Source organism: Diceros bicornis, chromosome 3 (assembly GCF_020826845.1).
Source record: "Diceros bicornis minor isolate mBicDic1 chromosome 3, mDicBic1.mat.cur, whole genome shotgun sequence".
Classification (NCBI taxonomy): Eukaryota; Metazoa; Chordata; class Mammalia; order Perissodactyla; family Rhinocerotidae; genus Diceros; species Diceros bicornis.
In genome coordinates, this window is record NC_080742.1 from 55159517 (window position 1) to 55173927 (window position 14411).

Consider the following 14411-nt stretch of genomic DNA (forward strand, 5'->3'; position numbering starts at 1 on the left):
ATCGCCCTCCTGCCCTCTGGAAGAGGCAGCTGTCGATGGGCAGGTCTTTCACCAGGGACCTCGTTCAGGGCCTTCTGAGCACAGCCCCTCTGCCCCAGCCACCCCAGCCCAGAGTCAGCTCCCAGGTGGGCTCCAAGGGGCCGATGAAGACTGTCCAGCCACTCTCCCGTGACGGGCTCCGGAGAAAGTATGCCCTTCTCCCCACTGGAAAAATAATTCCCATTCTTTCCTTAATCCACAGGCTGCGGCTGTAAATACCTGAGCCTGCAAACATCTCCCTGGGGCTGGTGGGGATTAAGCTGGAATCACCCTGGCCCATGGTGTGTACAGAGCTGCATATACCAGGGCCTGGGTGGAGAGGTGCTGCCAAGGGAGTCGCAGGTGACAGGGAGGGAGCGCGGGGAGGGCCAGAGACAGCCAGGCCTATGAGCAGGCCTCTGCAGAGGGCCCCGCCACACTCGCCCCTTGGCAGGCAGAACATCAGCAGTGCTAAGGGCCCTGATGTGTGATCCGTGGCATCTGCCTTCCCCGAACACCCCTCTACCATGGAAGTCCTCTGCTAGGAACTTTACAAGGGAGTGCCTCATCAGAAGGAGGTCCCAGCTCCTAGCCTCTGCTTCCCCTGCTCTTTCCCAAATGCCCCGCTCTTCCCTGAATGTCTCTGGACATTCGTCCCGGCGTCACCCACAGACAGCTGCCCCAGAGGCCCTCGCTCCTTTCTCCTCGTGGCTCCAAGTCCCACCTGTCTTCAAGGTCAAGTCCTAGTTTAAGTTCCACTTCTTTCACGAGGACCTTCATGGGTCAAACCTTGCTTATGGTGACTTGTCCCCTGTTCTTGTTGCTAATGGTATAGTCCAGTGTGCAAGGGGCAGAAAATGCGTTCATCATCAGGCAGAGTGATGTACTGCGGTAGAGGAGGGCAAGTACCTAGTACCTAGTACCCCCCACCCCGGGAACTAGAAGGAGGAGGTGATTCATGCTCCCTGATTGGGTAATTTGGGTGATGCAGCACGTCACCCAAGGAGAGAGGAGTCATACCAGTGCCCTAGACCGGTGGGCAGGGAATGCACAGCACGGAGGTTTGCTGTGCTGGATTGATTTGAGGACTTGTGAGAGGTTCGGTGTGGCTGTGGTGGGAAGTGTGTGTGGAAGAGCCAGTGAGGAGGTCACTGTCTGGGGAGGAGAGGCTGGGCGTGAGGGAGCTTTTGAAGGCAGGATGGGCAGCACGGTGAACCAGCCCAACATGGGAGATGATGGGCGGGGGCTGCTCGGGTTTTGGGCTGGGGTAGCTCCGTATGACTGTCTGTGAGGCAAAGGCCCTGCCTACAGCACCAGGAGGGGCGCCCAGCATCACACGTAGGCTGTGATCCCCAACAGGGTCTCTCTGAGGTCAGCCCGGCCCTGGGGCTGGACAGAAGGTGCTCTGGCCCTCTGCTTGTGGATGGCAGGTGGCGTCAGGCACCTCTGTCAGCTCCCTCTCCCTCGTCCAGGTCGGCTGCTTCCTGAAAACCCCGAGGTTCCCCATCTGGGTGGTGTGCAGCGAGAGCCACTTCAGCGTCCTCTTCAGCCTGCAGCCGGAGCTCCTGCGAGACTGGAGGACCGAGAGGCTCTTTGACCTGTACTACTACGACGGCCTGGCCAACCAGCAGGAGCAGATCCGGCTGACCATCGGTGCGTCGCCTCCCCACCCTGTCCCCATACCCCTCAGGGAGCCTCCAGACCGGCCGGGAAACCGGCCTTGGCATGCCCACTCGGGGCAGTCAGAGAACAACGCAGACTCAAGTGTCAGGTCTGGGGGATCAGAGGGCGAGTGTTAGCAGGTCCTCATGCAGGAGGGGCCAGAGCGGGGCCTTGAGATACTGATGGCATTAAGGGTGTAAGGTGAGGTGAGACCACGTAGTAGAGGGCCCAAAATACCATTCTGACATGTGTAGGTTTTATTCTTCAGAGCAGTGGGGAGCCATGGAAGGTTTTGGAGCAAGGGAGTGATGGGATTAGATGTGTTTTTAGAAAGAATTGTTCTGTAGCTGAAGGGGGTCAGAAGGGTGGGGTGGAGACTGGAGGTGGGAGGCCAGTGAGGAGGGTGCTATGGTGTCCAGGAGAGAACTGATGGGCAGGAACGAGGGTGGGTCCAGTCGAATGAAGAGAGGGGCAGGTGCCAGAAGAGTCAGGTCCTGGGGATTGGGGTGCCGGTGCCGACATCAGGGTGAGCGCGGGTCCTGGGCTGATGGGCGTGTGCCTCTCTCCCCTCCCCAGACACCACCCAGACCATCCCTGAGGACAGAGACAAAGACCTCGTCCCGCCCCTCGAGCTCTGCATCAGAACCAAGTGAGTCAGGCCCATCTCTGGCTTCAGAACCTCGCCCGAGTGGCCGGGAGGTGCAGTGGTTGGGGTGGTCAGGCCTGCAGGAAGGAGGATGGGTTCTGGGGTGGCCCCAGCTAAGAGCGGTGTGGTGAAGTGGGACCCCTGCAGTCTGGAAGGACACAGTGCTTGGGCTCATGCAGAGGGAGCGTTTTGTGGTCACTGGCTCAAGTGGAGAAGTGTGTGCCTTGCAGAGGTGACGTGTCTTCAGTTTGTGAGGATGTCCCTGTGAGGGGGTGGGGGATAAGTGAGTGCTTCTCGAGGCCCCCCCTCCCTCAAGGCAGCAGCTGCCAGACGTGGTGAGTGCTGTTAGGCCGAGAGGAGGGACAGGTAAGCTTACCCGGTGGGGGCGGGGTGGGGGCTTGAGCAGGATGGGGAGGTGGAGGCCTGGCCTGGCCAGGGTGTAGCTGGGAGGTGGCTTCATGGAGCAGGGGCACCCTCTGTCTGGGAGGACAGCCTCAGTCACTCTGCTGGGGCGGGTTGAGCCCTCTGAATACTGAGCAGAGGTGCCCCCTAGCCTCAGAGGCAGGGCAGGGGGCGTCCTTGGCTCCTCTAACTCAGCCCCTCTGTATTTAAGAGGAGGGGGTGGCCCAGACTTTCTGGTGAGTCAGGGTTCACTTCACTCATGAGTTCACTGACCAGCCCCAGGGCTGGGGGCGCTCAGGCAGGCCCTTCACAAAGCCTTTGGGTAAGGACATGGAGGCCTCAAGGTGCAGTGGGAGGAGCAGGCCAGGGAGGGGGGAGACCCCGATTCCAGGGCCTTCTTCTGGGGAAGCACAACTTGCAGGCATTATGAGTGTGGGTTCTGGAGTTCGAATCCTGGCCTTGCCACTTTCTGGCTATGAGCCATTGGACTTCACCCATCTGTCCCTCACTTTGCCATCTGTAAAATGGGGATAATGGCAGTGCCTGGCTCATGGTTGCTGTGAAGAGTGTGCGGGACATTACCCAGCGCCCAGTAGACGGCTCTCGTTATTGTTATCTTGGTCACTCATGACTCAGTGTGACCTCAGGCAGAACCTGCATTTCCTTGTTTGTGAGGTGATTGGGATTGGGGTGGAGGGACGTGGACGAAGGCTGAGGCCCTGCAGCTCTGACTGCCTGAGATCCAGGGGGCTCACCCGCAGGCAAGTGAGCCCTTGAACGGAGCCGCCAAGAGAGAGGACTCCACACACACGGTGGAAACACCAGGGAGAGGACGTGGGAGAGGATGTCGGGACATCCTCATTAGGCCCCATCCATGCGTCCATCTGTTCATTTGTCCACCTGCCCGCCCAGCAGGCCAGGGATGGAGCATTCCTGTGGGGTCATGTGCCGGCGTTTCTTTCATCGGGAGGATTAAAGGCACATGCAGGTCGCTTTCCTTTCATGTACAAAGGGCCACTCATTCCAAGTGATGAGAGAAGGGCAGCAGCGGAGATAGGAGGCGACACTGGCCTTGGCACCTTCTGCAGGACAGGGTGGGAGGCCACAGGGCATCCTTCCTGCAGGCGGGCCTGCCAAGCAGGGCTTGGGACTGCACCCTGGACACAGACTCCGCTCACCTCCAGACCCCTAGGTTCCCACTGCAGGCCTCCATCTGTCTGTGCACACCCCCGGGCAGCCCACCACTGAACCTGTCCAGCTGCCCCATCTGGCGCAGTTCCTCTTTCCCCAAGAACGGTTCCTCTGCAGGACTCACAGGCACCTCCATGGGCCCAGGGTTGGACTTCTTGGGCTCAGCCCTACTTGGCAATTGCTTGAGAAGGACTCGGGGCTCTGGTCTGTCCCCGAGGCAGCCCCTCGCCCAGAGCTGGCGTGGCAGGGAGCTCAGTCCAGAGACATCTGAGTGCGAATGTGGGCCTGAAGCTCCTCTTTCTCTTCTGTCAGCTGTCCCCTTCTTCCAGGACCTACCCCCTGCCCCACCCATGTGCCAGCAGGTGACAGTGAAATGACGTGGGAAGCTGGAGAGGCCACGTGTATCTGGCGGGGAGCCCTTGGCCAGGGGCGGATGGTCCAGGCTGAGGCCCTGCCTTGCCCTGGCCTCTGCTCGCTGTCAGGGGAGGAGCTTGGGGAAGGCTGAGCCCTAACATCTCCTCCAGCAGGACTTCCTAGTCCTTGTCACAGATAGAAAATCCTCCTATTTGTGCAGCACACAGAGTAGTGACACCTGGCCCAGACCCCAGCCAGCTCCCAGATGGCTGAGGGGGTCAATGTTTCGGCACACCTGTATCCATCTGTGGCTCACCTGTTGGGAAGATTTGCTCCAGGGTGTGGTCCTCAGGCTTTAGCAGACATCCCCTAGAGGACGTGGTAAAATGCAGACCGCCAGTCCCACCCCCAGGGCTCTGATTCGGTAGGTCTGGGGTGGGCCCGAGATTTTGCGTTTTTGAGGAGTTCCTAGGTGCTGCTGGTGCTGCTGTCCCGGGACCACACTTTGAGAATCGCTGTTCTAGTGCCTGGTGAGAGGCCCATGTCAGTGAGGTGCTGACCCTCCCGCGTCTGGCCAGTGGTAACGCACCGGGCCGGGGGTCATTTCTTCCTGGCTCCACTGGCTGCCCCCCGGCCCCCACCCTTCAGGTGTGAGTGCTCCAACCTCTGCTGAGACTTTCCTGGAACCAGCTGCCTGCCTGTTCTCTACCCCCTCACTTGCCCCACCATGGTGGGTCCACCTGGACAGTTAACACGGTGAAACCCTTCCCAGCGTCGTTCCCGGAAAAGCCGCGTGGGTGAGTGAAGAGTGGGAAGGCTGGGTGTTTTCCCTCTGTACCCATCAGATAACATACCATGGTAATGGGAAACAGCAGGCCCAGCCTCCTGGAATCCTGTTCCAAGGAATTGGATTACAAAGGCTCTGCATTTTGTTTTCCTCCCAGATTCTCAAACAGCTCAAAGGGAGAAACTGGGAAAAGTGACCTTGAGGTCAGCGAGGACTCACTGGAGATGGGGCCCCACTTCTTGGGGAATAAGTCCTGCTGCCTGTAGGATGTACCAGCCTTGACAGGAAGTGGGTACACGTGGTCCACAGCCTGAGCTCAGGTCATTTGTAAGGCCAGTCAGATTCCAAGCACCTGCTGAGATGCAGCTGAGTGCTCCGGGCAGGATAGACCAACCTGGTGGGCAGTGAGGTTCCCTCCCATCACTTCAGCCCTCTTGGAATCCCTGAGCTGGACTCCATGGAAGAAACAGCTGGATAAGACTAGGTTCTTGCTCTCAGAGAGTTCACAATTGAATAGAAGTCAAGTTCAGAATCAGCTCTGTTCTGATCCAGGGAGAGATGCACAGCCTACCCTCCAACCCAGCTCTACTGCCCTGGAAGAACCTGACGTCACCCTGACCCAGCACGGAGCACACCATACACCTGGCCATCTGGCAACTTGCTTGGATCCACAGAGAGGCCCTTGGACGCCACTCGACATGGCCCTTCCTTTTATAGACCGGGGTCTCCAGAGTGGAGGTCTGTGCCCCAGGCCATAGCTCGAGTCACCAGCAGCACAGGACCTGGTGCGTAGGCCCCCGCCATCCCGGCCCACTGGAAGGTCACTGAGTGGGCCTTGTGACTTTCCGCCACCTGGCTTTGTTGCCATGGCGACATTGCACAAGACCAGACTGCTGGTTTTGCCTTTGCAGAAGAGCATCCTAATTTGAACCGTCCCCGGGTCCCATGCCATCCCCACTCACTGGTGTGACGCATATCTCGGCCTCAGAGAGTCTCCTGTTACCTTCGCTTGTGTGGGGAATGTTGGGTTTGTACCCCTCCCCTTCCCCCAGCTGTTCTCTAACCACCTCAGCAAAAACAGACTCATTTATGGTCATTTCCAAACATACACACAGTGACCTCTCTCGAGCGTCCAGCCTAGCTAGAGTGAGAGAAAATGAAATGTTGTCAACAGTCCAGAGAAAAGAGGAAAGAACTCATAACCGGGGCCTGGGGCTGGGCCCCAGATGTTTCTGTTTGGAGGCTCAGACAAGAAATTCATGAAAATGTAATTTCAGCTGGGAACGGTGCCTTCGAGGGGCTGGAGCCGAGTGCCCACCTCCCTCAGCTGTAACCCTGCCCATCTGAGGGGCCTGTTCCAACCTTCAAGCCTCTGCTGACACCTTCTTGCCAAGGTGCCCCATTCACAATGCCTCTTACCCCTCAAAGGAGGGTTCCCTGGGTGCTCCCACTGCCCCACCCTCCCTCTTCTGATTCCCCGCTCTGCAGCCCGCATGCACACTTGCCCGTTGTGTTGCCCTAGTTGGGTTCACAGAAAACCCAATGCCATGATGCATGGGGAGAGCACTGAACAGGAGTCTGGAGACCTCAGCTGAGTCCTCGCTCTGCTGCTGTCATGTCACGTGACCTCCAGAAGGTCTGGTTCTGCTCCAGACCTCTGTTTCCCCATCTGTTGATTGGGTATAACTGTCCCTTCCCTGAGCTGTTGTGAGGTTGAGAGAAGAGATGCAGAAGTGTTCCCTTTTCTTCTGAGACCATAAGGGGCTGACGCAAGTGCTGGGGGGAGGAGGAAGGATCAGAGGGAGGCAGAGGGGAAGGGACACGAGAGTGGCAGTGTGCCGTGGGCAGGGCTTTGTGACTGCCAGGGTCGGAGGGAAGGGAGAGTGAGGTGTGAATGAAGACTAAGGCTTCCCTGCTAGGTGCCCGCGGCTCCAGGAGGAGCAGCGGGTGTGGAGGGGATATGTTCATTCAGCAGCACCCCTGAGCCCACGCTTCGGGCACCGAGCTAGAGGGTGGGGAGGGAACGGAGGCGAATGAGACTAGCTCTGTCCTCGAGGAGCTCACAGTCTAGTGGGGGAGGGAGATCCCATGACAATATGGCCTGGGAGAGCCTGGTGGTGGTGCTAAGGAAGGACCCCCAGGCGGCCATGGGGTCAGAGAACACTTCTGGAAGGAGGAGTCCTGGATCTGATCCTGAAGGAGGAAGGTGTGGGGAGGAGGATGGTCGTTCCAGGTGGAGGGCACAGCACAGGCCAAGGCCCCCAGATGAGAGACAGCCCATGGGGCTCATTCCGGAGCTGCTTTGGCATCTGGTGTCTGGAGCCCAGGAAGTAGAACTTGCATACACGATACTCGTCTGGAAATCCAAAGTGAGGAAGAGGAGTTCCAGGGGGCATTTCTACTCTGGAGTCAGCTCTGGAGGCTTTAAAATGGGCCTGCCCTCTTCTCCTCGTTGATACAGGCTCTAGCAGGCATTGTTTCCCCCTGAAATACACCAGTCCCTCAATGTTGAAAATCAGTAGAGCCAGGTAACTGCCGCTCTGTTGTGGAGATGGCCTCTGGGGAGGACAGGCCTCATCTGTGGCCGTGAGGTGGGCCCACCCTGTGATGCTGAGCCGACTGGAGCTCCAGGGACCACGGCATCTTCACAGAGCTCAACCCCTAAGCCAGTGGTCCTCAGCCGGGGGCGATTTTGCACCCCAGGCGGTATTTGGCAATGTCTGGGACATGTTTTGGTTGTCACAGCTTGCGGGGGAGGGTGCTAAACATCCCACAAGACAGCTCCCACAGCAGAATTATCTCGTCCAAAATGTTGACTGTGCAGAGGTTGAGAAACCCTGCTGTAAACTTGCACGCTCTCAGCCTCCTCCTGCATCCGCACTGGCTGAGTGAGCTTTGATGCTGCCATGGACTCAAGCCTTTCCATTTCATCCTTCCGCATTCTCTGCCTGTCCCTAACTGCATACACAGAGTTCTTCTTAATCCTGGACTCATAGGCTTTCAGAACCATACCTACTGGGGAATCATTCATCCTCTATAGAGAAGCACAGCGTCCTTCCTGTCTCAGCCCTTTCAATTTTTTTTTTTTTTTGTGAGGAAGATCAGCCCTGAGCTAACATCCATGCTAATCCTCCTCTTTTTGCTGAGGAAGACCGGCTCTGAGCTAACATCTATTGCCAATCCTTCTCCTTTTTCTCCCCAAAGCCCCAGTAGATAGTTGTATGTCATAGTTGCACATCCTTCTAGTTGCTGTATGTGGGACGCGGCCTCAGCATGGCTGGAGAAGCGGTGTGTTGGTGCGCGCCTGAGATCCGAACCCAGGCCACCAGTAGCGGAGCGCGCGCACTTAACCGCCAAGCCACAGGGCCAGCCCAGCCCTTTCAATTTTTAAAACATCTCTGCTTGGATTTTCTATCGTAGTTGCGGACTGCTTCTCTCCGGTGTTTCCAGTACTGTCCCTGCGTTGGCAGAGATGGAGTGGGTTAGTCACCTCTGTAAGCATAAACCCCACAGCCTGGCCTTAGGACTCAGTGACTGTTGGTATGGCATGGACGCCTAGCAGCAGTTGAGTATGATTCACCCCTGCCCTGAAGCCAAACCCCGTTTTGCCAGGATCTGAGGGGTGTGCAGTTTGGGAGCTCATAGGAGGCGCGTCTGTCTGCCTGTCAGGGTGGGGAGGGCGAAGGCTGGGAGGGATGGAAGGGCCAGGCTGAGGGCGGATCTTATAGGGATATAGGAAATCTGTTCTACTTCTGACTCTTCCCCTTGTTCTCACCGTGATGGGGACAAGAAACCACCCTGGTCTGGGGAGGAGTTTCCCCTTTGCAAATCTGGGTCCCTGATGCCTGTCTGGAGCCAGGCTGTGGGTGGGAATGTTACTTTCCTCCCTGCCTCCCTTCCGCCGCCCTCTGGATTCAGGATGTTCCCCTAGTGTCCAAGAATTTGATAAGATACAGAGGCTGATGCTTACATTCAAATATTAATACAACAATAAAAGCTTTTTAATGACATCCTTCAAAGCTGCAAAGATGATGAACAGAGAAAGAAAATTGAAAGTCACATGTTGCATGGTAGAATCAATTAAGCCTTGCATTGTGGTGCTGCAGATTGCTGAAGTACTGTTAACCCAGTAGATGCAGGTCAACCTATTCCCTTGGAACCTGTGATCAGCACAGCCTTCCCATCCTGTCTTACCTCAAGAACCTACTCAGTTGTGCAAGTTGGAGCTGCATCTGTCTCCCCTACTTACGGGACCTGTGTTAGCTACCCTGGGACATCATCAGGCTCTAGCACCAAATGGTGCAGGCAGTGGGCACTCACCATCTAGGAGCAGCCCAGCTTCTCCCAGTCATGTCATGTTGTCTCCAAACACAGTCCTGGTGTCTCTTCTTCAAACAGAGACAAATGCTGTGATGCTGATGGATTCCATCAAAGGGGCTCAACCTCAAAGAGTCTAATAGATTCCTCTAGATCTGCCTCAGTGCTGACACACAGCAGCTCAGGAAAGAGTCTAAAGAACCCAGATACCACAGAGTCACTTAATTCTTCCTCATCCAATGAAACAAGTGATGCCGACCATGTTGGATCATGTGACGTGACTGGTGATGAAGAGGAGGCAGGATCCATGGACGAGCCTGGGAGGGTTATCACGCATCTCTTGTCACAGGTTGGGCTTGGAATGGATCTTACTAAGGTAGTTCTTCCAACAATTACTCTTGAGAGAAGACTTGTTCTAGAAACATTTGCAAACTTTTTTGCACATCTAGACCTGCTTCTGAGCATTTGTGACTAGAAGGATCCTGGGGACCGAATGGTTGAGGTGGTGAAATGGTGTTTCTCAGCCTTTCACACGGGAAGGAAAGGATCAGTTGCCAAAAAGCCATACCAATGCACTGAGGGGGAGATCTCCCAGCATCACAGGCATGATCAGATGACACTGAAGAGAACGCAGAGCTGGGTTTGGAAGGACCAGTTCCCTAAAACAGTATAACGCTCATAGCTAAGCAGGTTTTCCATCTTCCTCCCATCTCAGCCTTTCATGCCGAGTGTTTTAACAAGAAGACACAATTCAGCCTTTATATTGGACGAGATAAAAATTCCTTGGGATGTTGATTGGCGTGCAAAGTGTGGGGCGGGGCTGTGTCTTGTGTCTAGACAATGACAAACAGTACATTCTCGCATTCCCCAGTGGTTATGGAAAGTCTGTCCTCACAGTTCCCTGGGTGGAGCTAGGAGGAAAACGCATTATTAATTGTTCCAAAACAGGCTATATGCGAATATCATCTTGCACACTAAACCTTTCTGTGGGACCAAGAAGCACAGAACTACCGCTAAGATGTTTTTTTCTCTAAATGACAAGAAATCTTTTTGCTCGTTTGAAGGGAAATGGAATGGTGTAAAGTGTGTAAAATATTCAACAGGGGAACATAAAGTCTTTACAGATACCAAGAAGTTGCCTGTGATCAAGAGGAAAGTAAGCTGGAAGGACAGGATGAATATGAATCCCGCTGCCTCTGGAAGGCTGTCCCTCTCAACCTAGAAATCAGAGACATTGATGTGGCGATTGAAGCAAGGCACAGACGTGAAGAAAGGCAAAGAGCAGAAGGCTGAGGAAGGAGGCAAGGAGAAAGACATTCAGTGGGAGTCTAGGTTATTCATGAAGATGGAGAATGTTGGGTTTACGATGAACCACTGCTGAGGCCTCTGGATGCCTGCAAGTATTCAGCTGGGAAATGCACAATCTTCCTGTGGGTGGGCCTGTTCACTCCCATCTTGCAGTTGCAGCCTCAGGGCTACTGGACTCTCCAATGCAGATGTACAGTTAAAGTGAGAAATGCTTCCTTGTTTTCCTCCTCCTCTGTGGCAGTTAACGATTTTCACTTCAGTCCTGAAGAAAAACTTCAGGTTTTGAAAACGTCTGCTCCCTCCCCAAACCCCACACCTTGAAAAGCATTTGTAAACCCCAGTCTCAGCCTCTGCACTCCAGTACTGCTACTGAGGTATGCAACCTGTTTCTTGGTTCATACAGTCTTAGGATATATGTATATATATATAATATACCTAATGCCAGATTTTGCAGAAATACTCCGTCCTCTATAAATGTGATTCCTCTGAGTTGTTGTAGAAAACTAGCACCATGTATTAAAATCAAGTGTTGGGAAATGTCATGGCCTCGCCTGCAATAACTTTCATTTTGGAAGGGAACTATTGTTAAATTGCATCTCACCCTGGACTACAGTTTAATTATACTCAGTGCTTCTTAAGGCGACATAAAGTAATTTTAAAAAAAGTGCAAATCTATGCTTTACTGAAGTGCTCATAGCCCAGAATCCTCCCCAGGTCCTGTGTGGCGCCACCCCCACCCGCTCCCCACCCTATGCCGCACCTCTCTCCTCACCTTTCTGGGCTCCAGCACCTGGACCTCCTTCTGCACCTTGAATATGCCAAAGTTTTCCCATATCTAGGTCTTCCCATGTGCCTTTACAGTGCCCCCATCAGGCACCCCTGGAAAGTGGCTGGATTCAGATGTGTGTGGATCACTCACATCCGCCGAGGGCTGCACAGTGCCAGGCACAAAGGAGGTTCTCAGTAAAGACTGTGGCGTGAATGAATGAATGAATGAATGAGTGAATGACCTGCCACTTCTGTCTCCTCCGTTGCTCTCCGGGGTCTTGGGGCATTTGTGTTTCGTAAGAGCCTGGTGTGTAGGTTTGTGTGTGAGTGAGGAGGGGCGAGGCGGGGAAGGTGGAATCTGAAATCCTCAGAGCCCCCGAGACAGGAACTTCAGGTGAGTGAGGGCCGGAGATGGCTCGTCTGTGGCCCTGTAGCCCTGACTCCCTCTCTCTGTTACTCTGCTCTCAGGTGGAAGGGGGCGTCGGTGAACTGGAACGGCTCAGAGCCCATCCTGTGACACTTCATGTGGGTAGACCCAATGGCTCACCACTCATCACTGGGGGTAACAGCTGAGCCCCAGGCCTCAGGGACAAGGCTTTCAGAAGAGTGTCACCCCACCTGGGCCAGCACTGCTGCAGAAGTGTCCGGAACCTCTCTGTCCCCTCCACGAAGGGCCTGCCCGGGACTGTGATGAGGGCGCAGGGCGCTGCTGTGCGGCTCCGTCCCGGCTGAGCTGTGACTGCCAAGGACTGGAAGGAGGCTGGCCAGCAGGGCCTCTGCCACCTTTTGTCTGCATCCCTCCCTTGCTCCCTGCTGGGCCATCCCCTCGCCAAGCCTCTGATCCGGTCGGCCCCGGGACCCTGAGCACTCGTTATTTCTGGTAGTTGGCTTTCTATAAAACAGGAGTCAAACCCATACTGAGGGTGGAGACTCATTTGTTCTGTTGCCGCGAAGGAAGCAGGAGGTCTGTGCGATTCATGACTGGGGTGGGAACGGTGATGGGTGGAGGGGCCCAGAGTCCTGGAGACCTGTGGGCTAAGACGTCACGTAACAGGGGTCTCTGCAGGCAAGCGATGCCCTGGTCCAGTGGTGTCCCTGGCTGGGCTTCTGGTCTAGCCTGATTTCTACTGATCAGCCCCAGGTCTAAGGCACCAGGCTTTGTCAACTGTGCCGACCAGGAGCAACTCAGGCCCTGGGACCCGCAGGGCAGACTCGGATCCCTGCAAAGCCCCAAGAGGATGGTCATGAGGGCCTGGAGGGCCCGGACCTGAGCCACTAGGCCGGACCTGACCAAGTGGATATGGGGAAAAGAACCTTCTAGGGAGGAGCCTCTTGGCCATGGAGGGCAATATGATGGGGATGAGGAGAGGGACTGTGTGTGGGCCCCCGTGTGGCTATGGTGGGGCACGTGCCGAGAGAACTGGCTGAAAGTGTGAGTGGGCCAGGCCTGTGGAGACCCTGGCGTTCCAGAGCAAGGATAGGATAGGTGGGAACGGAAAAACGTAATCTCGTGAAGGGAAATTGTACAGCTGCTGCCTCCTTCATTCCACTAATTTATGTCCTACCGATTTCACACAGGAATATGAGGAAGTGTAAAAATGCCAGGGGAGGCTGCTGAAGAAGAAGACCAGGGAGGGAGAGAGTTGTGGCAGAAACTGGAGTTAAGGACCCCTCTGCAGCGGTTCCCAACAGCGAGGCTGAGCCGGGGCGCCCAGAGTCAGCGCCGGCCTCCGGGAGCCTCTGTCCCGGGGCTGCCCATGTGAGAAGCCAAGAGCAGCATAATGCAGAGCCCTCAGGAGCCCCGTCCAGCGCCTGCCCCTGCTGTGCCCAGCGAGCACTTGGGCTGTGACTCTGAGTGGGGCCTGCAGAGGTGGGTGTTTTCGCACGGGGACGGGGTATGCCCTCCTTTCATGTCTGCCGTGGCCTAGGGAGAGGCCTCGGAGAGTCGTTGACGCTGGACAGCAGCTGGTCTCCAGGCTCCATGTGCCCCCCGTGGGCTCAGGACGCAAGCAGCTTGGGGGCTGTCTTCCCTCTGCAGTGCTGGCTAGAAGGAGACCCCTTCTCTTTAAGGGCCAGGCATGCAGGGGCAAAGTGGCTTTTGGTGGTGACAACTGAAGAGCCTGTTTTGTGCTCTCGTGGGCTGGGCACGCGCAGTGGCCAGGCTGTTGGTCTTTGGGGAGAGGCAGGGAGGACCCCGAGGGAAGTGAGTGGGCCGGCAGTGCTTTGTCCAGGCTGTGCGAGGCCCCGGTGGGGTTTGCTGTGTAAACTCCAGTGGCCATTCACACAGCAGGCGTCCAGCAGAAATGCTTCCTATATGTCCCCAAAATGTTTTTGCATTTGTTTTCCTTGGCCAGCGACCGGCCGCTGCAGCTGAGCGCCCCGGGGGAGGAAGTCGGTTTCCCTGCAGCAGCCTTGTTTATCAGCCCGGGAAGGAAAAGTGTGTCTTTTCAATGAAACTCGCTTAACCTCCTGAACAGAGTCCCATTGGCAGGGCTGGAGATATCAAAATATTCCCAGCGTTGCTTGAGAAGACCAGTTCCAACAAATTACAAAAGCATTTTTCTGAAAGCCAAGACGCAGGTACACGTGCAGTCTGACGCCCCTCGCCTGGGTTTCCTGGAATTTAAGATGAGCGAATCCAGCACCGCCGTCTCCCAGACAGAGAAGCTAGAATGAACCCAAGGTGCCGGCGCCAAGCCTGCAAGAATGAAGCGCAGGCCCCTGTCTCCTTGCACACGGGCGCTCTCCATCTGGGGTGCATAGTTCTTTAGGGAGACTGGGGGTGGGCTTCAGAGCATCCATAGCCCCCCTAATTATCTTAAAATCTTTGTGTACATGTACATGTGTGTGATTTTCTGGGGAGAGGGTCTATAGCCTTCCTCATGGCCTAGAATGTGGAATAATGCCCCTCCCGCTTTCCCTCAAAAAGGTGAAGCACCATGTCTTAGAGTTGAGTAG

At 55.6% G+C, this 14411-nt stretch overlaps 1 protein-coding gene and 1 pseudogene across 1 annotated transcript in view; both read left to right on the forward strand.

Moving 5' to 3' along the window:
• Positions 1-12368, forward strand: part of MINDY4 (MINDY lysine 48 deubiquitinase 4) — a 111334-nt gene extending 98966 nt beyond the window's left edge. Inside the window, exons 16-18 of the mRNA XM_058527757.1 lie at positions 1491-1671; positions 2257-2329; positions 11922-12368. Coding sequence (XP_058383740.1) covers positions 1491-1671; positions 2257-2329; positions 11922-11970 — 303 coding nt within the window. The 3' untranslated portion in view covers positions 11971-12368. The remainder of the gene's footprint in view (positions 1-1490; positions 1672-2256; positions 2330-11921) is intronic.
• On the forward strand, positions 8828-11852 carry LOC131395973 (oxysterol-binding protein-related protein 9-like; annotated as a pseudogene).
• Positions 12369-14411: the final 2043 nt, after the last annotated feature.